The sequence below is a fragment of the Rhinopithecus roxellana genome, chromosome 4 (assembly GCF_007565055.1).
Source record: "Rhinopithecus roxellana isolate Shanxi Qingling chromosome 4, ASM756505v1, whole genome shotgun sequence".
In the NCBI taxonomy this organism is placed as follows: Eukaryota; Metazoa; Chordata; class Mammalia; order Primates; family Cercopithecidae; genus Rhinopithecus; species Rhinopithecus roxellana.
Genome location: NC_044552.1, coordinates 148,560,226 through 148,587,272, shown reverse-complemented (window position 1 = coordinate 148,587,272; position 27,047 = coordinate 148,560,226). Strand labels below are relative to the sequence as shown.

At 50.6% G+C, this 27,047-nt stretch overlaps 1 protein-coding gene across 1 annotated transcript in view; it reads right to left on the bottom strand.

The window, feature by feature from the left end:
* WDR27 (WD repeat domain 27) overlaps positions 1–27,047 on the bottom strand; it is a 95,468-nt gene that overhangs the window by 44,127 nt on the left and 24,294 nt on the right. Inside the window, 11 exon segments of the mRNA XM_030929333.1 lie at positions 458–579; positions 5,561–5,650; positions 8,142–8,239; positions 9,538–9,615; positions 12,083–12,161; positions 21,483–21,565; positions 21,990–22,111; positions 22,365–22,432; positions 23,391–23,494; positions 24,821–24,941; positions 26,094–26,214. Of these exon segments, the coding sequence (XP_030785193.1) occupies positions 458–579; positions 5,561–5,650; positions 8,142–8,239; positions 9,538–9,615; positions 12,083–12,161; positions 21,483–21,565; positions 21,990–22,111; positions 22,365–22,432; positions 23,391–23,494; positions 24,821–24,941; positions 26,094–26,214 (1,086 nt within the window).

Sequence of the window (27,047 nt, the reverse complement as noted above, 5' to 3'; positions counted from 1 at the left end):
TGTGCATGCATCTATACGCATGTGTGCCTACTGTGTGCGTGTGAATATGTGGCAAGTATGTAAGTGTGCACATGTGTATGTATCTATATGCGTGTGCCTATTGTGTGCATCTGAATATGTGGCAACTATGTAAGTGCACGCATGTGTATGCATCTATATCATGTGTGCCTACTGCGTGTGTGTGAATATGTGGCAAGTTAAGTGTGCATGTGTATGCATCTATATGCGTGTGCCTATTGCGTGCATGTGAATATGTACATGTAGACACACATTTAAGAAACTAATCAATAACGTTTATTGCATTGAAGCAATAACTTTTAATCAATAACTTTTTTAAAGCAAACTCTTCGCTTATGTCCCTTTCCTCATCTCCTGTTAAGGTAAAAGAATGAGACTTTTGAGAAGCTCTCAGCTCCTTTGGAAATGACTGCCCATGGCAGAGGTGACCGTCCATTACCAGAAGCAGTGCCAGCTCTGCCCCACGAGCTGACCACACCCGCAGGGTCCCATCCTGGGCCGCAGAGAGCAGCCACCTCCGGTCCTGGCTCCAGCACACGGTGTTCACCGCCCCATCATGACCTAACAGGAATGACCAGAGAGGGTGACTATTTCCACTATTAGTATCAGTTTTGACTGAGTGCTACTTACCTGGTACTTTCATACAACACAACCGGAACAGCATTTTTCAAGGAATAAGGGGTGCGCCAGGAGGCTTCTCCTCGCCACAGTGAGGCCGCAGAGTCTCAGGCCGGGTACACCATCTCCCTTCAGTAGAGATGCAATGTGGCTTCTGAAGGCAGCTGCTCTAAAGCCTCGCGTTCCATTTTTTTCAACTTTTATTTTAGATTCAGGAGGTGCAGGTGTGGGTTTGTGGAGCAACAACAAACTGTGGTGCTGAGGTTTGGAGTGTGATTGAATGCCTTGGCCAGGCAGTGTAAAACCTCGCATTTCTTAAACTAAGAAGTTCAATATCATGTGTGCATCTGTGAGTGTATGTTATCAGAGAAGAACACGATAATAGTTAGTATTATAAACTACAGTATAGAAATCTGTGGACTCCATGATAATGCATCCATATTTTAAACAACTGCCATCAACGTTGAAGAAAAAGTGAAAAAAAAATCCCCGAGCACACACATATAAGTCAATCATTCGTTCTGACAGATTTGAAAAGTTTTGTCTAAACTCACAATGGCTGCTTGGATGCTGATTTCTGAGAGCGCCAATGCTGGTCTTCAGGTGTGTAAATGTCCGCAGGGTGTGCCGCTCTGATATGAAACTAAGGTAGGTGACGAGGCAAACAGCCTTTATTTCACACACCTGTAAGAGCTTTTCTGTCCCCCCCACCTCATCCTACTCCCCACCTCATCCTACTCCCAGCCTAACCCTGGGGCCCAGGCCCTGAGCCGGCGCTGGTTTCTGGACCTGTCTTGCCTCATAACCCCTAGAACGGCTGTCAGGCCGGGAGGCGTCTTCCAACAGTCTCTCAGCTGCCACCACCTGACGGTTCTAAGAAGCAGCGGACGCAGAGGAAAGGAGAAAGCGAAGATGACCAGGGATGTGCTTCTCCTCAGAGGTCAGCCCCGGAGTGAAAGCCAGGCGTGTGGCACAGTGAGGAGGGCGAGAGGGGAGGAGGTGGGGAGGTGAGGGCAAGGAGAGGCCACGCCCAGCCCTGCAGCCTCTGACCCCCGAGCACCCGGGCTGGGACAGCAAGGAGAAAACTGACGGGCAGCCTCACTCATGCTTCCTGACAACAAATGACCCCAGACCAGCTCAACAACCCCATTTCACCCCCATAGCTAAGCACTTTGTGATGAAAATCACAGGGGATGGCTAACCACAACTCCCGAGAAAATTCCTGCTGTAGCCGGGATCTTCCCACGGAGCAGAAGGCCCCTTCCTGCAGGCCTCAGCACGTGAATCACTCATCACAATTTATAGACCAGACAATGAACTGCTATCTCACTACATCACATCTGTCAGGGAACCAGCGTAAAAAGAAGGGAAAACCAGGAAAGACGTAATTATAAGAACATAACTCAGTGCTGCAAAAGGACGCCAGGAAACGCAGAGCAGAAATTTACAGCGCAGAAAAACGTGAAATAGCTTTGCTGCCCTCACGTGTAGAGTTCTGGCAGTTTTAGCAAAAGTACAGAGGCCGGTTAAGGAAAGCTCCAAACATTCCTCACTGCTGCTCAGCTAACAGCAGCCGCAAGACTCAAAGGAAAGTCATGTTCATGACTGCCATTAACAGATGCCACCCATGCTGCTTGTACTGAACACCAGTGGTGTCCGCAGCTCCGAACCATCCGAGAATATCACAGGTTCAGACACCTGCTGTAGGGCCTGGTCCGGGCAGCCTGGGCCATAAGGTCGTCCTCCCAGTGGGAAGGGCCTGACACATCTGCCCAGTGACTGACCTCACAAGTCACTCCATTACCAGCCGTGTGGCCCACTCTCTTCCAATATCAAGCTCAGACCAGCCTCCACTGCCTGACCCACAGGCTGCAAGAGGCCGCATGAGGTCACACAGGAGGGAGGGTGAAGTTACCGCGACCCACGCTCTTCCTTCTTAGTGAGTCAGAGAATGTGTTTTTCTAGTCCTTCCCACCTCCTCCTATGAGCACAGCATCTGCTGGGGACCCAGTGGTCCACTAAGCCACCAAGGCCAGCAGAGGCCCCGGCAATGCAGGGATTGCAAAATGTCGCCTTGTGCTCAGTCCTGACAAGTCGGCCTGGTCCTTCATCTCAAGTGTCAGGACGCTCTTCCACTCCCAGGATGAAAACAACGGCAATTCCTGAGAACTTGCCAAAGGTGGGATCCCCCTTCTCTCCCAAGCTCCAGCCCCAGACACATGCGTGAAGTGCTGTGGCCAGAGGCTGCATCGAAGACGAATCACCGCAGACAAGGCCAGTCCCCACGAAGCCACGGCCCATGGGGGACCACACGGGCGCCTCTTCCTCTCCCCCCACCACCTCCTCACTGTACGGAAGGCCTCCCTCCTCTTTTCAATTGGCCAGTTTTCCCTGTGGTGTGTGTGGTGAGATGACGAGCTTCAGAAACAGAGTGAAGAGGATTCTAAAACCCTGTCTAGGTCAGGGGTTTGTTTGTTTGTTTGTTTGTTTGAGACAGAGTCATGCTCTGTCATCCAGGCTACAGTGCAGTGGTGCCATCTCGGCTCACTGCAACCTCTGCGGTTCAAGTGATTCTCCTGCTTCAGCCCCCTGCGTAGCTGAGATTACAGGCGCCCTCCACCATGCCCAGCTAATTTTTGTATTTTTTAGCAGAGAAAGAGTTTTGCTATGTTGGCCAGGCTGGTCTCAAACTCCTGACCTCAAGTGATTCATCCACCTCAGCCTCCCAAAGTGCTGGGATCACAGGCGTGAGCCACCACGCATGGCCTAGGTCAGAGCTTGAGACCTCTGGACTTAGACTTCCTCTGGACGCGCCTCGTGTTGGGGAAGCAGTCAAGGGTGTGGGGACATGGAACATAAGCAGCATGGAGGCCAGCGTGTGCAGTCTCCACTCAGAGAAGAAGAGCAGAAGCCGCTCGGTGCAGCTCGAGCCAACCAAAAGCTCAGGAACAGGAGAGACACAGATCTTCACTTCATACTTTGACAAAGATTTCTTTTTTATACAGTTCCACTATCCGTAATGCAATTTTAGATTTAATCTTCCAAAATGCCTGACCCCAGAACTTCACAACGATCACCACTGGCTCCATGGCGCGTACAGACGATGCAGCTCTCCTGAGTGGTGTGCTCAGAACCCGCCATCCCGTATCGCTGAGAATCTGCTCTGTGCCAGGCACATGCTTGGCGGAAGGCCTGGGACTCAAGTACCTGTCTTTGGACTAGACACAATGTTTGATAGGAAAAATTCTAAAATCTAAAGCAGAAACACGTAACTCCTTTATTAAATTAAATACGGTTACTCTCAGTGGTTCTCAGGATGGGACGTGCTACCTGACTGTGTGCTCAGAGGCCCTTGAACTCCCCAGGAGGAAATTTGAATTTATACTTATTTGTCCCAGATCATAATGGAAATAAAGACACTCATTTTTCTGTGTTCTGGGCAGGTGCTGAGAGACCAGTCACATTTTCAACGTTGGGTGATGTCACTATTAAACATTACACACCCAAAGTGAAATGATGTGGCTTGTGCAGTTGAGATGGGCAAACGTGGCACTTTTCCCCTACACAGAAACAGAGCAAGTTTTCGTAAAGATGAATTTGAAAAACCACTGCATTTTCTTAGTTCAGTGAGAAGCCCTTTTTCCAACAATAAAATACACAGGGAAACATCCATGGTCAACAGAACAACCACTCCTATCAATCAACGAAAGAGGCCGGCTCAGGGCTCCCGGGTGCACGGTGAAGGTTCTGAGGCTGCCGGATAGATGCGCGGTGGGACCAGGAGCAAGGGGCTCGAAGGGCAAGGGTAGCATCCAGGCCAAGACCGGAGAACCGTGCTCTGCCCAGACCATGTCGGGGCCGCAGCTTTGCTCATGCAGGAGCCCAGTCCAGCTCTGCCTGCCCTTGGGGGCCTCCGAGACCCGGCCCCGGGCATCAGCAAGCAGAGGGCGTGAGGCCGGAGTCACTGGGGGCGCTCATCTGCTCCCAGGTGTGGCCCTGCCCAGGCCTGGCTCCCGCTGCCTCTGTCCCCATCTCAGCCCCACCGGGCCCCACCTCCGCATTTCCTAACGACTGCCCTTGGGGTGGCCATGCGACGGGCTGAGTGTCCCATATTCGCAATGCTTGGGATCAGCGGTATTTTGGACTTCCCATTCCTTCTGATTGTGGAGTATTTGCATGATGGCAGGTAAGCAACCCTAACCTGAAAATCCGAAATCTGAGATGCTTCAACGGGCATCTCCTTGGTGTTCAGAGCGTTCTGGATCTGGGGGTATCTGGATTTCAGAATTTTGGATTAGGGATGCTAAACCTGTATAGAACAGAAGGACTACTGAGATAGTTTTTGTGGTTTCTGTGCTTTGGTTAAAATATCTACCAAGTGTAAGTTCTGAGGCAAGCAGTATCAGGACCCTAACGAAGAGCTGTCAGGTTTTATGGAATGAGAATTAGGAATCAAATACATGTCCCAGTTATGAGTCGAAATGGTCATAATTTTAACACTGTTTCTCTCAGATCTACTTTTAAAAGAAAATAGTTTGCTTTGTTACGTTTATAAAAATCCCTATGTACAAACCCTACTAAATTTCAAAATATATTTCAACTGTATGCCTTTTGATTACATTAATGAAATATATTTCAATTATTTAGGATTCAACTTCGCTCACTCCCCTAAAACTCTACAGATGATCGGCTCTTGGCCTCCAGGGCACCAGCCACGGAAGTGCTGCCACGCTGTTCTCAAGAGTAATGTTTACCCCGTTTGGTTTAAGATCTCAGTGAATCCAGTTTAGACCCCAATTCAAGCTGTGGTTTTGTTCTGCTGATGTCCTGAAGGAAACAAAAGTGTCCTTTAGCAACTGACAACCAGGACCTAAGTGAGACCCATCCTTAAGTTCATACTGACTGAAATTAAGATGCGTTTTACCTGAAAACACAGCAGGTGTCCCAGTCAGCCTGGCACCAAAAACGAGGGATAGATGGTTGGACAACCCACAGGCCAGCCACTGCCCATCTCCTGTTAAAAGAATAAAAAAAAAGACCTCTTAGAAAAGCCTAATACACAGGAGTTACACTGTAGACAGGAGTCCCACTGTAGACAGGAGCCACACTGTAGACAGGAGCCACACTGTAGACAGGAGCCACACTGTAGACAGGAGTCCCACTGTAGACAGGAGTCCACACTGTAGACAGGAGCCACACTGTAGACAGGAGTCCCACTGTAGACAGGAGTCCCACTGTAGACAGGAGCCACACTGTAGACAGGAGCCCCACTGTAGACAGGAGCCACACTGTAGACAGGAGCCACACTGTAGACAGGAGTCCCACTGTAGACAGGAGCCACACTGTAGACAGGAGTCCCACTGTAGACAGGAGCCCCACTGTAGACAGGAGCCACACTGTAGACAGGAGTCACACTGTAGACAGGAGCCCCACTGTAGACAGGAGCCACACTGTAGACAGGAGCCACACTGTAGACAGGAGTCACACTGTAGACAGGAGCCCCACTGTAGACAGGAGCCCCACTGTAGACAGGAGCCACACTGTAGACAGGAGTCCCACTGTAGACAGGAGCCCCACTGTAGACAGGAGCCACACTGTAGACAGGAGTCACACTGTAGACAGGAGCCCCACTGTAGACAGGAGCCCCACTGTAGACAGGAGCCACACTGTAGACAGGAGCCACACTGTAGACAGGAGTCCCACTGTAGACAGGAGTCACACTGTAGACAGGAGTCACACTGTAGAAAAGCCTAGTTCACAGGGTCACACTGTAGAAAAGGCTAATTCATAGGAGTCACACTGACCATAGGCAAGAGTAGAACTTCTAGTTGACCTGTTTCTAAAACACAAACACTAACATCGGCATGGGGGTCTGCAGGCGCCAGCCCGTGTTAATCCTTTCTCATATCCTCTACCCAACAACCTTCTGAGGTGCGGCCTTTGTCATCCTCGCTGTCCTTCCTTAACAGAAGAGGAACAGCAGGATGAGCAGCAGGATGAGAGAGTGTGACGGCTGTACAAGGTTGTGAACAGGAAAAGCTGTACCCAAAAGGTCCCTTCACTCAGGACAGGACGCTTCCTGAAACGCGGCCCTGAGGCCTGCCTCAAATCAGCAGAGTGACCAGAGGCATACTCAGCTAAGCAGTTATATTGAAACATTTTCCAAAAACAGGGTAGAAATAAATGATAGAGCTGGGTGCAGCGGCTCACGCCTGTAATCCCAGCACTTTGGGATGCTGAGGCAGGAGGATCACCTGAGGTCAGGAGTTTGAGATCAGCCTGGCCAACATGGCGAAACCCCATGTCTACGAAAAATACAAAAATTAGCCAGGCCTGGTGGCACATGCCTGTAACCCCAGCTACTCGGGAGGCTGAGGCAGGAGAATCGCTTGAACCCAGGAGGCGGAGATTGCAGTGAGCTGAGATTGTGCCACTGCACTCCAGCCTGGGCAACAGAGTGAGACCCCATCTCAAAAAAAAAAAAAAAAAAAGAAAGACAGACAGACATGATAGATGTCCCCCACAATATTCAAACTTGAAGGCTGATAACACTGAAGGAATGTTCTAGTCTATCAAAGATCAAAAGGACATTCACTGATAATACTACCTATCTAATTTCCGAAAATGATTTTAAAACTTCTTTGGCTACAATTATATAATAAAATAAAGGGAATTCGGCGGAGTAGTAAATGGTAACCCTTAGGCGACTCAACCCTCTGGACAGATGGCATGAGGGTGGGACAAGGTACCAGCCCAGACAGGACTTCCTGTCCAGCCCCAGGCAAGGGCACAGCTCCCCTGCAAGGAAACCTCACTTCTGAGAAGCATTCAAGTGCTGGAACTACCTAGCCGAGGCCAAGAGCACTCTCACAAGCTGCTCCTCTCTTCTGTCAAACATTATTTAGAAAACATTGCTGAGATCCAAGAGAAGCCTGACGAAGGCATTATCAGGACACGCATGAGATACAGGGCTACTGTCCCGGAAGCCGAGACACTCAGTCCTGCAGGAAAAGGGCCCGGCTGAGGGTCTGGTAAGGAAAGAGTCCTGTGCACAGCCTGCGCAGTGCGAACCCCAGCCTGGCGTCACCAGCCTATCCATGAGCAGAGACCGCATCTCCAGAGGGAAGCAGCGAGTGCTCCGTGAGCTTCTCGGCCTGCCAAAGCCCTCCCACCAGGCCCACCTCAACACTTCTGTAGGAGGGATCAGACCCACAGAGAGCAAAATCCGGAGGAGCTGGACACAGAACAGCAAACTCGCTGCCAGTGAGTGAGTGCCAGTCTCTGTGCCAACGCAGGGGTGAGATGCCCGGTGATCACCCTCACTATAGTCGAGTGAAATGGAGTCTCGGTTTTCATCCAGACACACACCATGCCATGCAACTTCAAGTAACCAAGGTTTTTAAAAATATATTTACAATTATGATACAATAGAAAAACGTTTACAGTGGACAGAATAAAAGACTTACAAATGAAATGCTACCCAGCTCCCACGGGACATGGCGCACCTGAGTACTGGAGGCAGCACACGCGTGTACAGGTGGGGGCGGCGGCAACCTGGGGGCCGGGCTTGGTGGGCACAGCACACTCCACGGGGTACGGCTCCCTGAGGGAAGGCCAGAGGTAACAGCGATTGGGAGACTTTCAAAGTGAGATCAGAAGTAAAACATAAGCAGGAAATGAAGTGGGCTTCCCTCCATGGACATGTATAATTGTATTCCAGTAAACTTGAAAATTTATCTATATATGTCTATATTTAGACTCTTACATTCAAAATCATGAAATAACTCTTTTAAATAGACTTCCATTCCATACTGCCAAAAAAGACACGTATTTCATCTATAAAACAGCAAGGATTTCTTGTGTTTCATGTAAACTGATGTGAGTACTGTGACGATTTCGGGGTGAGGGTTCTCACTAACAGAAAACGAATTTCACTTTCCAGTCTCATGCCGCTGAGGGTCGCATCATCCACAGATGCCCTCCGGGTACATGCCAATGCCTTCCATAAACACGCCTGGGCCCTGTATGGCATTTGGAGGCCTCGCCACCACCGCTGCCCAGCAGCTCTCAGCAGATGGCCCACGAGAGCCAAATGCAGAAGAGGCAGCGTGCTCTGTCTGGAAAGCGGGGCCCTCACAGAAAAAATTACCAACAGAACTAGAGCTGAATGGAACTCTGATACCACACTTCATCTGCACAAGGCCTGGATGCATTTTGCTGCAAGCAGATGCGTAATATCAAGCAGAGCGTGGCAGGAACAGCAAGAAAAATGCAGTGAACGCAGGCAAAATCAATATTGGCGCTCTGTAACGCAGTGATTGAAAGCAGACCCATGTATGTTAAAATGAGTTTTAAGGGCAGTAGCCCATATCTCTCCTCAATGTAATCTTATATCCAGGACTGGGAGGGACCCTAGACGTCCCCCAAGCTCTTCCCTGTCCAGTCACAAGGGGCCCAGGTGTCTGCAGGACACGCCCACAGTCAGAGCCGCAGCCAGCGTGGAGCCAGTCCCGTGGACAGGCGTTCTCCCCAGTGGCACAGGCCACGGCCACTCAGAATGAGCACCTGGCACTACAACGGCCCCAGTGTTTTCACCCAATCCACGTGCATGACAGGAGGAGCACTGGCTATGGCATTTTCTAAACCAAATTTTAACAAAAAGTTAGTATTCCAAAATTGTTAAGGTAGTAACAACAGACCATGTCTGAAAAATTAACAGGAAAGAATTAAATTTGGCTAAAAAGATATATAAATAATATTCATATACATATCTGTGTACATATGTACGTAAACACATGTACACATACAAGGTCTTATACCTGTTTGGAAAAGAACCCGTTAAAGCATTGGAAAGGTCTAGGTTATTTCAAGTGTACTTGGAATGTGTGCGACACCACACACCGTGCACAGCTGCTCCTGCGTCTCGAAGATCCTTTCCCTTCACTCTTGATGTTGGTCTTTGGTGAAAACATAGTTACACTGTGGAAAGAAAACTCTTATCTCTCTCTCAAATATTAAGAGCTCTAAGGTTCTTAAGAGATTTATATTTTACAGTGAAAAAAATTATATATGTAGATACAGACGTCTGCATAAATGCTTTTGGGCCCCTCCCACCTGTCCTCCAGCCAAGTCACCTCGTCCCTTCCTGTGTCTCTCACACTGCCTCAGAGATGTTGTCCTGCTACACATCGTCCTGTGACTCCTTTAAAATCCTGTAATGGGACCCTGATGCTGGGCTTTTCCTTTAAGTCCAAAGCCTCAGGCTGGCACTCAGGGCCACCAATGTCCGTTAACCCCTCATTCCCTGGGGCTCCCACACAAAGCCTGACACTCACAACATGCCTTAATATGGCAGAACTGGGGAATTCATACAGAAAGCTGCAGATGCCACTGGAGCAGAATTCATCCATCCAACCATCATCCATCCATTCACTCATCCCTCCATTCCTCCATCCCCTCCATCCATTCACCCACACATCCATCTCTCATCTCTCTCCATCCATCCCCCCTCCATCAATTGAGCCACTCATCCATATCTCATCTCTGCATCCCTCCATCCCTGCCATCCATCCACCCACTCAGCCATCTCTCTTCCCTCCATCCATCCACCCACACATCCATCCCTCATCTCTGCATCCCTCCATCCCCCGCCATCCATCCACCCATACATCCATCCCTCATCTCTCCATTCCTTCATCCCCTCCATTCAGCCACCCATGCAGCCATCCCTCCTTTCTCCATCCCTCCATCCTCCACCATCCATGCACCCACACACCCATCTCTCATCCCTCCATCCCCCCTCCATCCATCCACCCACTCATCCTCTCCATCCCCTCCATCCATCCCTCCACTTATCTGTCTCTCATCTCTCCATCCCTCCATCTCCCACCATCCATGCACCTACTCATCCATCCCTCATCTCTCCATCCTTCCATCCCCTCCATCCACCCACCCACTCATCCATCCGTCATCTCTCCATCCTTCTATCCCCTCATCTATCCACCCACTCATCCCTCATCTCTCTATCCTTCCATCCCCTCCATCCACCCACCCACTCATCCATCTCTCATCTCTGCATCCCTCCATCCCCTCCATCTGTCCACCCACTCATCCATCCATCATCCCTCCATCCCTTCATCTATCCACTCACTCATCCATCCCTCATCTCTCCATCCCTCCATCCCCCTCCATCTACACACTCATCCATCTCTTATCCCTCTATTCCTTCATCCCCTCCATCCATGTACCCATTCATCCATCGCTAATCATGCACCCACTCATCCATCTCTTATCCTTCCATCCTCATCATCTATCTACTCACTCATCCATCTTTCATCTCTGCACCCCTCCATCCACCTACCCACTCATCCATCCCTCATATCTCCATCCCTCCATCCCCTCCATCCATCCCCCCACTTATCCACCTCTCATCGCTCCATCCCAAATCCCCACCATCCATGCACATATGCATCCATCTCTCATCCCTCCATCCTCTTCTGTCCATCTCTCCATCCATCCATCCATCCCTCCAGAAGTGACTTATGAGGGTCCAGGGTGCTGAGTGCTGCCCCAGACACAGGGGTTTAAAGAACAGATAAGAAGACACAGTCACCATTGTTCAGGCCAAAGAGAACAAGCAGAGCTGGGAAGAACTTGGAGGGCTGGAGGCTGTGTTTACACAGAGTGGCCTGGGATTTCTGTCTGGAGCACAGCAGTGGCAGGGGGTGGGGTGGGAGTCAGGGAGTGGCCAGGGGAACATGAAGCGGGGAGCTTGGTAGAGGTGAGCGCCAACCAGGGAGATGAGTGTGTGCGCTGAGGACAGGGACTCCAGGTAACAGAGTCATTTTGGCCATTATGTTAAGAGACATAGAAGGTCATGAGGTGAGGTAGGAGGCGGGGTATATGTCTGCATTTTCTTTAGAAAAGTCACATTTGCCTTTGAGGAGTGGGCATGTGAAGGTTGAGGGAATCTCAAGGCCACCCTGTGGTTTCTCGGCCACTTCATATCTCCTCGCCTTGGAGCAGTCTTGCTAACTCAGGGCCTAAATGCACTCGGTTATCGTGCTCTGATGTTACAGCAAAGCTATGTTCTAAGAAGAACACTGTGTCCGGCCTTGATGGGCCATGTTTGTTTACAGCATCGTCCTGCTCTCCCAGCCCCACAGCCCACCAGCTTCCCCTTACCTCCCGGGACCACCACGTTATCAACTCGGAGGGCTGCTCTGAGGCCCAGCACATAGTGAGTGCTCAGGAAACATTTGCTGCTGCGGCTGCTGCTAACTGGCATGCTGGGGTCCAACCCACCACATTTTAACTTCTGCTTCTATTGCTATGTCCTCTCTCCATGCTGTGACCCTTGGGGACGTATGTGTGTCCCTATTGTGTTAAAGTCCTGCATCTGGGACGCAGGTGCATTTCTGTCTCTCACTGACATGAGTTTACTCACTGTGGTGCTGACGCATAACCAGATGACCTAACTTTACTGTGGAAAACCAGGCGCTGGTCCTTCATGACGTTCCGTGCAGCTGTGGAAAGGCAATTTTAAAGAAGAAACAAACACTTAAAATTAGCATCTCAGGATGGACATGAGAAGAACAGAGTCTCTTCAAAACAGAATGAATGTCTGACCATAAATGTAAGAGGTTTCATATCTCAAGTCACACCAACCATCATCAGCAAAAGATTAAATCAAGGGGTTAAAAAAATAAGAAAACAGCCCAAGTTGGTTGTTTTTTTGTTGTTGCGTTGTTTTTTGTTTTTGTTTTTGTTTCTGTTTTGGAGACGGAGTCTCGCTTTATCGCTCAGGCTGGAGTGCAGTGGTGCGAGCTCGGCTCACCGAAACCTCCACCTCCCATGTTCAAGCGATTCTCCTGCCTCAGTCCCCCGAGTAGCTGGGATTACAGGTGTCCGCCACCACACCCGGCTAATTTTTGCATTTGTAGTAGAGAGGGGGGTTTCACCATGTTGGTCAGGATGGTCTTGATCTCCTGGCCTCATGATCCGCCCGCCTCGGCCTCCCAAAGTGCTGGGATTACAGCCGTTTGCCACTGTGCCCCGCCTAGCCTATTTTACATTTTGCATAGCACTACCAGTTGACAAAAACTCTGACATCACGTGAACTTACCACAAATATTTACAAATCAAAAAAATGTTTTCAGACCAAATATAGTTTTGCCAGAACTATTTATTTTTGCATAAATTTAATAGTTGGTGTTCAATATGAATAGTCTGTACAATATTATAAGATAGCTTTAGAAAAATGGATATCTGCATAATACTGAAAAATTCTAAAAATAGTTATTTCTTTAAAAACAAAGACATTCAGTTCTGTTTCTGGCACTATTTCATACAGGAAAACCTAATCACATTCCCATTAAGAATCAAGCGGCCCTAAGAGAGTATTAACTTAATATTGTGGACGTCTCACTGTGCAAATCAGAGTCCAGGAGGTGACCAGGAATCGGTAAGCCAGGTCTCCTCCCTGGGCCTGGGCTCCACCAACCTCACAGGCTTGCAGAGGGCGAAGCCGGACCTGGAGGGGAAGAGGTTTCCAAGGTAAAGGAAGACGCCACACACAGCTGGGACCCCAAAGGAACCCTCAGAGGGCAAGGGCGCTAGAAAAGTAACTGCTCCCAGGAGAAGCCAGGAAAGTGCACTGTCCAATCCACAGTCAGGGGAGGAGAAAAAACCTTCTCCAAAACATAATCAAATATCAGCGAAAGGAAAACAATTCCAGGATAAAATGATAAAGTTATGGGCACATGAGTAGTACACTTCATTATGAGAAAGTCTTAAAAGTCCTAGAATAAGGTTTATAAATGCATAACTGCATATTAGTTTTACAAATGCTCTAAGCATTAAAATGTAATCGTTCCTCATCTACCACATATATTCTGTTGATATTCTCTCTGTTACAGTGTTGTAAGTAGAGGAAGGCAAATTTTGGGATCATGGCATTACTGTAAATGAAACATAATCCTTTCATTTTCCATGGGGATATTTTCTAAACTACACACAAAGCATCAACATGTTAAAATTTCATCACTCTCTTGCTACAGAAAAGTTATCTCTGTATTAAAACTATTTATATAATTGTTCTTACTGAAGGTTTTGTTGTAAACTGTCAATGCTATCATTAGTTGCGAACCACAGTACATCATATATGCTCGTCTGAAACAAGATGACCCATGTTGACAAAAGTCTCAAAATTCCACTTTTAAGGAGTGATCTAAATGAAGCGTAGGTAAGAAGAAAAGCTAAGGAAAGAAACACGGTAAGTTTTAAAGGTGAAATCACGAGACTCGTGTCTCCTTCACAACAGACTGTGTGCACAGATCTCACTTCCCAAACGCACAGCCGTCCAGGGCGGCAGACACGACAAGCAGATCCCGTGTGACAGACCCGTGTGACGGACACTGTGTGACGGACCCCGTGTGACGGACTCGTGTGACGGACACTGTGTGACGGACCCCGTGTGACAGACTCATGTGACGGACCCCGTGTGACGGACCCCGTGTGACGGACACTGTGTGACGGACCCCGTGTGACGGACTCGTGTGACGGACCCCGTGTGACGGACTCGTGTGACGGACCCCGTGTGACGGACTCGTGTGACGGACACTGTGTGACGGACTCGTGTGATGGACACTGTGTGACGGACTCGTGTGACGGACCCCGTGTGACGGACTCGTGTGACGGACACTGTGTGACGGACTCGTGTGATGGACACTGTGTGACGCACCCCATGTGATGGACCCCGTGTGACGGACCCTGTGTGACAGACTCGTGTGACGGACACTGTGTGACGGACTCGTGTGATGGACACTGTGTGACGCACCCCGTGTGATGGACCCCGTGTGACGGACCCTGTGTGACAGACTCGTGTGACGGACACTGTGTGACGGACTCGTGTGATGGACACTGTGTGACGCACCCCATGTGATGGACCCCGTGTGACGGACCCCGTGTGACAGACTCGTGTGACGGACACTGTGTGACGGACCCCGTGTGATGGACCCCGTGTGACGGACTCGTGTGACGGACACTGTGTGACGGACTCGTGTGATGGACACTGTGTGACGCACCCCATGTGATGGACCCCGTGTGACGGACCCCGTGTGACAGACTCGTGTGACGGACACTGTGTGACGGACCCCGTGTGATGGACCCCGTGTGACGGACTCGTGTGACGGACACTGTGTGACGGACTCGTGTGACGGACACTGTGTGACGGACCCTGTGTGATGGACCCCGTGTGACGGACTCGTGTGACAGACACTGTGACGGACCCCGTGTGACAGACCCATATGACAGATACCATGTGAGGGACCCGCGTGACGGACCCCGTGTGACGGACTCGTGTGACGGACTCGTGTGACAGACACTGTGTGACGGACCCGTGTGACGGACCCGTGTGACGGACACTGTGTGACGGACTCGTGTGACGGACTCGTGTGACGGACTCGTGTGATGGACTCGTGTGACGGACCCGTGTGACGGACACTGTGTGACGGACTCGTGTGATGGACTCGTGTGACGGACCCGTGTGACGGACTCGTGTGACGGACACTGTGTGACGGACTCGTGTGACGGACACTGTGTGACGGACCCCGTGTGATGGACCCCGTGTGACGGACTCTTGTGACAGACACTGTGACGGGCCCCGTGTGACAGACCCATGTGACAGACACCGTGTGAGGGACCTGCGTGACGGACCCCGTGTGACAGACCCCGTGTGATGGACACACAGGAGGCACTGCTCGCCATTCAGTGTGGCGCCCACTCTCATAGGGGAGTTTCTTTCCATGGAAACAGCCAGAGCTTTGGGAAACCACCTGAACAGTCTAGTATGATTCCAACTATTAGCCATTTTAATTAATATTGGTTAGTCAAGTTTTTCCAAACATTTTTCCTAGAAATATACATATACGTATAAAATTCCTCTGTTACTAATTAAGCAAATGGTTCAAAAATGTTTTTTTACATTGCACAACAATGAAAAGGTAAAGAATGCCACTGAACCATACACCTAAAAATGGTTAAAATGGTAAGTTTTATTTTATATATATCTTAAATGAAAAAAAGTAAACGCACAGAAAGTCTTTTGAAAGACTACGAAAAACAGACTCTTTACCACATAAATAATGTATAAAACCATATTATTTACCTAATAATCACTTTCAATTCTTCATTAGCATCATTACTACATAGGCATTTTTCAATTTTTTGAGGGTGCTGCTATTTAAAAGGTGAATGCTGACTTTCATTATCTGTATAACACACTGGTTAGGTATTCAGATGGCCTCTCCCACAGAGAAAAACCACAAATGCCAGAAGAAATATGTGCTTCATTTTGTTAAAAGGGGAAAGAAAATGAGGACAAGATATCGAAACTGAGGTGAGCTGTGGATGGCTTCAACTCCAGCCACACAGGCTGAGGATTTGTGTGGCCTCAGGGAGGTGAGGGCAGAAAGGCCAAGCCTTCGGCCACTACGCGAGCTTCACCTTCTCCAACTGGCCCAGGAAGCCTGTGCCCTGATGGTCTGTACTGGTCCCAGGCTGCTGGCCCTGCAGTCAGAGTGACCTTGACAAATGGTTTAAAAGGCCAGAAGCTGTGGATTTGTGCAACCCAAACCCCTAGAAAGCAACGCAAATCTCCTTTGGGGGAACACACTGCACTTCATTCAGTTCCAAAAAACAAATACAAAAGCAAACAAAACAGAAAAAAACAAACAGAAAACTAAAGGCCCATTTCTCTAATGAAAATTGATGCAAAAATCCTCAACAAAATATTAGCAAACCGAATTCAACAACACAACAAAAAGACTACACATCCTGGGATTTATCCCTGACACATAAGGCTGGTTTTATACTCAAAATCAATCATACACCTAATTTAAAATTTTACACCAACCATTCAGGTACAGCAGAGAAAGCTCTTCCCAGCTCATTCTGTGGAGCTGGCACACCAAAACCAAACTCAGGAAGTTCCTGAGAAATCAATCACGTGAGAACATGAATCCAAAAGATCCCGTACAAAATAATAGCAAAGAGATAATAAATGCAAATTAGGTTTATGACAGCAAAACGTAGCTGATTAAACACACGCAATAACCACCTTGTGTTTAACCAGGAAAACGCAAACAAAATCAAAAGACACCTCTGTATCATCACTGGTTGCCAGACGACTCAGGAGGGTCTCCAAATACTGGTGAGACACCACCCCCAGCTGGTTTCCAGGTTCTTGGCACCTTCAGAGCAAAAATTTAGATGGGAAAAGCAGCAGCTTTTGCTGCAAAGTGAAAGCACACGCCTAAGTGAGAAGCCAGGTGAGCTCAAGAGAAGGAGGCAAGCTCAGGAGAAGGAGGTGCACTCAGGAGGCGCACTCAGAGGGAGGTGTGCAGAGGAGTTTGCGTTCCTCATTTTGTGGGTGTTTATTTAATGAGAGGGCGGGATCATCATCAGGTATTCTGGGAAAGGAGGGGATTTTAAGTAAGCCCCCACCACAGCCTCGTTCTCCCTTATTTGCGTTTTCCCGGGAGAACAGAGGACACATCACGTTGGTGGGTTCGCCTTCTCTCTCCCTCCCTTGCTTTGGGTTTTCTGCTGTCCTGTGCTTGCTTTGCCACATTCCTGTCTTCGCTGTTGCCTGGGTGCGACCACCCAGTGCTATTCTTGTCTCACACTGGGTGAGCAGAAATTCCAGCGTCCAGCAACATGCAGCTATGGGGCAAGAGAGTATCATGTACTGCTGGAGTAGCCGCTGGCCAGCCATCTGGGAAGACCTTCACCATCGTCTGCCATCGACCTGCCACGTGGGGAACCTTCACCCCAAGCCCAGCAGCTGCCCCCATAGACATCAGGGCAGCCCTTCCAGCTCCAGGGTACAGCAGGGTGCAGCAGGGTGCTGCCCCCATAGACATCAGGGCAGCCCTCCCGGCTCCAGGGTACAGCAGGGTGCAGCAGGGTGCAGCAGGGTGCAGCAGGGTACAGCAGGGTGCAGCAGGGTGCAGCAGGGTACAGCAGGTGCAGCAGGGTGCGGCAGGGTACGGCAGGGTACAGCAGGGTACAGCAGGTGCAGCGGGGTGCAGCAGGGTGCAGCAGGGTGCAGCAGGGTGCAGCAGGGTACGGCAGGGTGCAGCAGGGTACGGCAGGGTGCAGCAGGGTACGGCAGGGTGTGGCAGGGTACGGCAGGGTACAGTAAGGTACAGCAGGTACAACAGAGTACAGCAGGTGCAGCAGGGTGCAGCAGGGTACAGCAAGTGCAGCAGGTACAGCAGGGTACAGCAGGTGCAGCAGGGTACAGCAGGTACAGCAGGTGCAGCAGGGTACAGCAGGTGCAGCAGGGTACAGCAGGTGCCGCAGGTGCAGCAGGGTACAGCAGGTGTCGCAGGTGCAGCAGGGTACAGCAGGTGCAGCAGGGTACAGCAGGTGTCGCAGGTGCAGCAGGGTACAGCAGGTGCAGCAGGGTACAGCAGGTGTCGCAGGTGCAGCAGGGTACAGCAGGTGCCGCAGGTGCAGCAGGGTACAGCAGGTGCCGCAGGTGCAGCAGGGTACAGCAGGTGCAGCAGGGTACAGCAGGTGCAGCAGGTACAGCAGGGTACAGCAGGTGCAGCAGCTACAGCAGGTGCTGCAAAGATTGCTCACAACAGCAACAGCCTGGGACAAGCCAAATGGCTGTTAATACTGAATAAATTGTGGGTACATAAACCACAGTATATCCAGGCAACAGAATGCTGTACAGCAATGGAAACAAATCTCACAGACACGAAGTGAAAAAGACAAATCACAAAAGAATGCACTTAAGAAAGAATATTACTCTATGCATCAATAGCCCCAGATGAGACATGTGAGAGGATTCATTGTGATGACGGATTTCTCGGTGCCTCTTTGCCATGCCCCTGCCCAGGCCTCCCTTGCCCCCGGCTCTCTGCAGGAGGTACCTGCCTACTCGGCCCGCTTGTGAGAGGCTCATTCGGTCCCACTGCCCTGCCCTGTGCCTCTGGGGCTGGCCCGGCCCCACTGCTGTTTGCTGTCACATGTGGCAGCTGCCTAGCACTGGCTGAGGAAGGTGGAGGGCTACTGCATTACAGCATTTTTCATACCCGCATTTGGTGAGTCCTGAGTCCCTGTCCTGCATCCAAGAAAAATAGGTTACCCTGACAACTGAAGGGTGAGCAGGGCAGAGTTTTGTTTTGTTTTGTTTGAGACGGAGTCTTGCTCTGTCGCCCAGGCTGGAGTGCAATGGCACAATCTCAGTTCACTGCAACCTCCACCTCCTGGGTTCAAGCAGTTCTCAGCCTCAGCCTCCTGAGTAGCCGGGACTATAGGTGCGTGCCACCACACTCAGCTAATTTTTATATCTTTAGTAGAGATGGGGTTTCACTATGTTGGCTAGGCTGTTCTCCATCTCTTGACCTTGTGGACCACCCACCTCAGCCTCCCAAAGCGTTGGGATTACAGGCGTGAGCCACCGTGCCCGGCTGGCGAGTTTTATTGAGTGACAGCTCTCAGCAGAGAGGGGACCCAGAGAGGGCAGCCCCTACCCTCAGTCAGGTGGTCCCCCAGTGTGGCTGAGTCTGGGGCTTTTATGGACTCAGAATGGAGGAGTGCATATTGATTGGTTTGTGCCTATGCAAAAAAGGCTAAAAAAAATGGCATGACTCAAAGATGGGCACAGCAGTGTCAAAAACCAATTAGGGAAGAGTGGGTATATGTAAAATAGGGCCAATCAGAGGAAAGCGTGCCAAACAGGAAAAGAGGTTCTCAATCCGGTCTGTGGATTTATCTGAGACATGTGGTTCGGCTTCCAGACATGAACCTGTCTTTGGTTGGGAGGTCGGGTTTCCCTGGGGACTCGCCTGTGTCTGCTTGGGGATTTCTCTGACTCCTGCTGCTGTCAATTGTTAAGGATGAATGGCAGGACGCAAGACTGACAGGGCCAAGACAGGCCAGGAGGGGTGGGGAGAAAGCACGTGAGGAGGCTTGTGGGGTCCAGGAAGACGAGGAGGTTGGGGGAGGGCTGAGAACGAGGAGGCCTGGAGGGCCCAGGAAGGCAAGGAGGAGGTCAGGAGGGCCCAGGACGAAGGAGGCCAGGAGAGCCCAGGAGGAGGCTGGGACAGCCCAAGAGGAGGAGACAGCTCTGGCAAACCTTAGGCCCACAGCAGCCCAGGGGCATTCTCTTCTCAGCCATCTTCACACCCACCTGCTCTGTCTTCTCTGCTGTAGTGTCTTTTGCAATTTAAGACGCCTTTTCAATGGTGAACAAATAGCACCTCCTTACAAGGCAGAAGTGCCATGACTTAATGAGGAAGAAGGAGGTCAGAGGCCACTCCCAGCCGAGGTGTCAGCTTGGCCCAGAGGCTGCCATGCGTGATTGCCTTCCCCAGGCCGTCATTCTCACAGTTTCTCAGAACTGTCCGCATGGTGATGGGACGGCAGCAGAGCATAAAGTGGCAGGAAATGGACACTTAACCCTGACAGTGGCTCTTTTGTGGAAATAGGGCCGAGGAATGGGGGACCCGTCGGAAACCCCCAGCAGCAGGGTCCCCCATGGCAGGACAGAACAAGCAAACAGCTCCAGCCCCGGGCTCAGCTCTGAGTCCCAGCCTTCCACCTGAAAATGGCCCTCCCTGATCCGCAAGGCGGGTCAGAACCACACAGTCGGTGAGACCTAGGAATGGCACAGGTGTTCAAGGCCTGATTTCAAACAGTCTGGTAGGGAAGGGACAGAGAGGCCAGAATTCCCAGAAGTCAAGCTCAAGGGCCACGTGGGAGCATGAAGGACACAGCCCATGTCTGAGGACGGTCTCCATGGGAGGTCCAGACATGTCTGATGCAGGAACCCCAGCCCAGCCCAGCCCAGCCTGGGAGAGGCCTGAGGGTGGGGTCACAGTCCAGCTCAGCCCGGGGAGAGGAACCCTAGCCTAGCCTAGCCTAGCCCAGCCCAGCCCAGCCCAGCCCAGCCCAGCCCAGCCCAGCCGAGCCTGGGGAGAGGCCCAAGGGTGTGGCTGCCAGGTCGCTGGCCGGGGAGAAGGCCTTTCTGGGAGGTGAGGCCCAGCAGTCAGGGAGCTACAAGGCGGAAGGTGAAAGGGGGTTGCGGGAATGCCTTCGTTTTTCGAATGAGGTCCGGTAGGAGGTTTCACAAGACAGATGAAAGGGTTAGACTGGTCACTGAAGGGAAAAAAGAAGTAATTATCAGTGAGCCTTGAAATAAACGGAACATAATGAAGTTCACCATCTTGAAGTAGAAGTTCATTTTTACATATTTGAGAGATGCAACATGTGGATTTGTTTGGCTGCTGCTCAGAACAAACCAACAGAAAATATTGTCAAGGCAATCAAGAATAATTTATTATGGCCTTGCTAATACAAGATTCCAAAAACTTACCGGTTTCGATACAACGTCATGGTGGCTAGGTAAAAACTACATGTTCCAGAAAGCCACACTGAAGTGTGCAGGAGTGCAACCACACGCTCGCGATTGGCTTTCAAATTCCTCAGCAGAGAAAAAAGGGGAACAAATGTTCTCACAGTCAGTAATTGTTGAAGGTCCACTCTGCACCCCCACTGCCCCAGGCACCAGAGGAACAGCGGTCAGTCTTGGCCATGTTGCTGAATCCCATGAGTGACGGCCAGTTCAGGAGGGGAAGCACCCAGCATGCTCCCCACCACAGCTGACATGGAACAAACACGTAAGAGGCAGCGACACGAAGGAGGGAAGGATGGAAGGAAGTACGGAATGCGTATTTTAACAAATAGGAATTCGCAAAACAATGCAGCAGCCCTAACCACAATGAGAACGCATCAGCCTTGTATTCTTAGATTTCATAGCACCCTGTACTGACCACATCGCCGTTCACTAGCAGTCTTGGTGCTCTTCTCCTTGGCAACTTCCAGATACAGTGGAGAGGTCGGTAGGACACAGGAGCTGAAACAGATACAAGCCACATGAAACTAGGAGCACAAACAATGATAGGATGGAAATGTTTCAGTGACTTACACACTTTAAAGACAGTTACAAATGACTAATTCACGCAGCTATGGACATAACAGTATTTGAAAATGAAAACTGTCAAGCGTATTCTTATTCTTGTAGGAAAAAATTAATACATTCTTAATAAAAGTGCTGCTTTATAATGTACATCCTGTTCTGAAATAAAATAGTGTTTCAATTAAAATAAACTATCAACTATTTCAACAAGACAGAAGCAACAGCATGAAAAAATGTTTCTTCCAAACAGTGTTGGTAGAGCTCAGAGTTTCCTAAACTTTGTTGCTGAACATAGAAAGAAATCCAAATGCCGCTTACTTGGTGAATAAGCACACACACTCCACACTTGAAGACACTCTACCTGGCTGGCACCCAGAGGCTCTGCCTCAGGCCGGGGCACTGCTGAGCCCTGACCAGCGCGGCCAGGTCGATCTCCAACACGGCAATCTTCCCGCCAAAGAGGGAGGCCAGCAAGCACAGCGTCTGCAGGGACATAGTTTCAACATCGTTAGCGACACTGCCCAGTAAAAGCAGACTAAATGTGCATCTCCACACATATCCTAACCTCTGCTTCATTCTCACAGCAGCAACATCGCCCCGCCACTCCTAAAACATTTTCACACACAAAACCCCATTTACTCAGCCAGTCGTTACAGGATCACTCCAAAGAAAGGAGAAATTGGAGGCACAGATCTGCACGTCTCACAGACAGGGAGGGCCGCATCTCAGGACTGACCTTGTGATCCGCGGTGCGGTTCCCCAGGGCACACGATCCGGCCAGCGGGATGCTGAGGCTCTGGAAATCTTCAGTTGAGCAAAGACCAGGAAGAACATGATGGGGAGGGAGGGGGCACACACATGGAGTCACTGCCCAGGCCCCGCCACACACATTGCAGGCTGGGCACCACATATTCACACATACAAGGCCCCAGGCCGCACACACACCAGAGCACAGACCACACACACACACCAGGCCCTGAGCCTCACACATGCCAGGCCCCATTCTGAGGCCGGGCCGTGACTCGGACTGGGACCTGCAGCTCAGCCTCCTGGAGAAGCCACATGTCCAGCACCAGATCAAAAAGGAAATGTGTCATCAGAGCTGTGACCATTTGGGGGAAGGAAAGGCTGAGTTTTCAAGGAGAAGCCACGCCTGGCTGAGCTGAGGAGAGGCAGGGATGGGTGGCTGAAGGGAAGGGGGCGCATGAAGACACAGACGGATCCCGCAGCCCCACAGAGGTCTGAGCATTCAGGGCTGGAAAGGAGGCACCGAGAGGAGCAGCGCCTGGGAGGCCACCGAGGAGGCCCTGCTGCAGCAGAGGAGAGGGACAGAATCCAGCCTGCTTTTCAGAAGTCGCCTGGGCTCCTAAGCACAAAGGGTGCAGCTGGTGGCAGCCACAGAGCCAGGACAGGACAGGTGGGAACCACTGGGGTCAGGGGATGAGATGGGGGTCTTGAGGGAGGGAGATGAGGTGGGGGATGGGGGTGGGGGTGGAGGTGACTGTTCCTACATTTCTGGTGGGGGATGGGGGTAGAGGTGACTATTCCTACATTTCTGGGGGTGGCGGAAACTGGAGAAGGGAACCAGAGCTGGAGAGGAGAGTGCCTCGGCCAGGTTCATGCCGTGCGAGCCTGGGGCTCTGGGAGGCTCTCCAGGAATGGTGGAGAATCCAGGGGCTTCCCAAGGTGCTCCTGTGGGTGTTCCACATACCAGTCAGAGGAACACACTCCAGTTACGTGGCATTGACACCAAAGATCTTACCCCTGTAATATAAAGCAGCTTCCACTTCCAGGTTTGCCAGGTTAAATATGAACAAGCCCACCGAACTTCCAATCCACATGCACTGGGTGTTCTCAGAAGAAAGACTGATTTAAGGAAAAAAAAAGAAAGAATACACACTAATCTTATTCCTGAAAGCTGGGCCCCACACCCACCCCCTCGCCTGGTTGTGAGCTCTCCGCAGGAGTGGGGAGCGTGGGCCGGGGCAAGTTCTTGCCAGTGAGAACCACATCTGTGCCAGGCTGGCATTTCAGCCTGTGGTGGGTCCCCTGGGCACCTGCTAATGTCTGTGAAGATGCTCGCTCTGACCTCTGTGGTTTCCATTTTCTTCTAAGGTTACAGAAAAGGTTGGCACCAGCGTCTGGGCCAAGGCCACTGCTCAGGTAGCCTCCGAGTGACTAGACTTGAAGGCCACGCAAGCTGCCCACCCCTGGGAATAAGGAACCAACTCCAGGAGGAAAGTAGCTGGCCTGAGGCGGCAGAGTTAATACCACTGCCAACGGGGTCTGTTAATGCACTGAGAAGCCACCTCCAGAAAGGCTGGACGTGGACTTGGCAGAGGCCCCCAGCAGGAACCTGTTTTCCAGACCTCCCCCTCTCCAGCTCCGCCCCAGGCAGCACCCTGGGCACCTCCTGGGCATCCACCAGCACCAGTCCGCGGTTCACCCAACGACTATCGTCAACAGAATGGGTCGTGTGGCTCTGGCTTAGCTCTGAGGGATCCCTCTGCTCTAGGTAAGACAGGGAAGCCTCAAAGTGCCTCAGGTCCATGCACCTGCCGGGAGCACAGCATCCAGCCTCCATGCCCACCCTGCTTCCCCTCTGTGGTTTGGACCAAGCAGGGAATATTCTGCTCCAGGGCAGCTCAGAAACACCGACAAGCAATGACCAAGGCCATTCAAAAAAAGGTTGCCCCTTAATCTCAAGCATTTTGGGGAGGAGAGGTCAACGTAATTGTAATACATTATTTAATCACAGTTAAACAGTACTTCCTTATGTTGCCAAATATGTATAATATTTCTACTGTGCACAGAAATAAATAAAATTTGTCTGAGGTTAACTTTAAATGTGTAAAGTACAGCACAGTGGTAGATGGGAAAGTCTAGGCCATTCTGATCATCGCTTTCTCTTTCCAAAGAAAAAGTCGTCTCACAGAGGCAAAGATCTCCCTAGACTTTGGTAATAAGCTTAAAAATCCTCCAATTCCTTTTATTAAAGATACTTACATATCATTGCCCAAATTTACCAACTTTAAGATTTAAAACATGCAATCCCAAGAATGAGATTAGTAATAATCAGAGACAAAAATAATTCGGTTTTATTTCAGTCATTCTTAGAAAATGAACTTAATGTTCCTCTAAGGAATTTAAGCGTTTCCTTTATATGGCATAGGCCAAGTTTTTGATGCTTACCATCCACATGCAGAATTTGGGATGAGTGAGAGATCGCAGGGTGCAAGTCTCAGTACAGGAAATGTTACTTCAACCTGCTCTCCTTTTCCCAGAACACTTGTAGAGGGAAGCTGGCTTTCTTCTAGGGAACAGAATTATTGACAATCTGAGAAGTGAACTTAAACACGTTCATCAGGTTTAAAGGCTGAGGACTGCCACCGAGACGCTGCAGTGAATGTGCACCGCGGAGTCACTCGGATCACGCGTCGAGGAAAGCACTAAGGTGACACCCAGCGTAACACCCAGCATGACGTGTGGGGATCACGTGTCGAGGAAAGCACGCGGGTAACACCCAGCAGCATGCTGCCTGGGAGCGATGCAACTCCAAGTGCAGAACCAGAGCAAGGGAGTGGGAAAGAGGAGATGATTAACTGAAAGAATTTAACTTCATACTTGCTAAAACGAAGCTTAAGATTTGCTTCAGTAGTAGATAATTATTTATCAAATAAATAACAAAAACGAAGGTTTAAAACGTTAGGAAAAAATTGATATACTGGATAAAGGTAATTTCAGACTTAACATGAAAAAAATAGCTTAAAGTCATCTACAAAAAAACACAACCTAAAAGAAAGAGTAACCGGAGTGAGGAAGGGTGTAGGCTGTGAGCACAGGGACGGCTGCTGCAATACGAAACGTCAGCTGCACACACCAATGGAAGAGGTGGCCCCTGGACTGAAAAGTAAAATCAACGTTTTCTTCCGGGAGAGGGTCAGCTCCTTTGTGACAGTACAGGAGATAAAAAGCGCACAGAAGTGAGCTGTGGTCAACAGGAAGCAACTCTGGACAGCAGGAGATGAGGTGAGGACGAGGGTGCGGGGCAGGTGCAGGTGGTGTCTGAGATTCACAGGCCAGGTGGGGACGTGGAGGGTGCTGGGCAGGTGCAGGTGGCATCTGAGTCCTGCAGTGTACTTTTCTGATCAGCATGACCTGCCCTCCTCGGTCGCCCACTGCAGGAAAGCAACCCATAGCCGCGCAGCTGCTGCCGTGGGGCCTCTGCTCTTCGGTTCACCAAAGCCCCTCACCCTTGTCCCCACACACACCAGGTGCCTCCGTCTGCTGATGGCCCACCCCTCACATGACCTGCAGGGCCTCAGTGGTTTTCTGAGGTTGCGGCCATTGGCTTCTCCTACATTGGCACCTCTCTCTCCCCTCTGTGTGACCTAGGGCCCTCCACACGGCGCCTGCTGAAAGACTGGGCCAAGGGGGAGGCCTGAGGAGGGTCTGAGCAACCCACCTGGCTGACTGCACAGCCCAGACTTGAGCCTTCTCGTGGAGAAAGTCTCCGTCTTCTTCCTTAGGTCAACCCGTGCCCCACGACGATAGTGGTGTTCATCCATCAAACTGAAGACCCAAAGCTACAAAAGCAAAGAACACGCAGACACGGCGCTGCAGCAAAGGTGCTTACGCAGAAGCAGCAACACCAGAGGAAGAGCAGTGAGGACAGACACGTCACAGGAAATTCCCTCCACAGCCTGCAGAGGCTCCCGGCACAGCTCTCTCCTGCCTTCAATATCCACCCTGGAGGCCCTCCTTACAGCCCACGCCCACGGTGTCAGAGCACTTTCGCACGGCTGGCACATTAGCTCAGAGCACACAGGCAGGATCCTATTGTGCAGGCCTCCCCAAGATGCTCCTCCAGGACCCCCGGGCGCCAGGCTCCCTGCACACACCCCACAGCGTCACAGCCAAGAGCACGTCCCACATGCCCTGGGCGAGAAGACAAGGGCAACAGTGGTTAACTTTGTCAAAAGGAAAAAAAAAATTTCAAGTCTTCATGTGAAATGAACTTAAAATGCTCACGTAAAAAAATGTTTTGAAAAAGACCAATATCTTCAGGTTTTTCAACAGTGTGTAAAGCTGATGGGAAACAGGAGCACAAGGAGCACTGGGGATGCCACCAGAGGAGCCATCCAGGGAGCCTCTCCGGGTGGCAGGCAGCGTGCGTGGGATGTCTGCTCACAGCCCTCTTCTCATCAGGTTTTAAAGGTCACGTGAGTGGCCCTCACTTGAGCGGCCCTCCAGAACCATGTATGGAGCTCTGGGACGTGCAGACCCAGCCCCTCCGCAGACCAGGGGGCCCAGGGCCATACTGAACCCACAGTGATGCTGAGGCCCACAGAAGGTCACATTCTTAGCACTGAGGTGGACAGGTTTTTTCAAATCACAGGAAAATACAAAGTAGCATGAA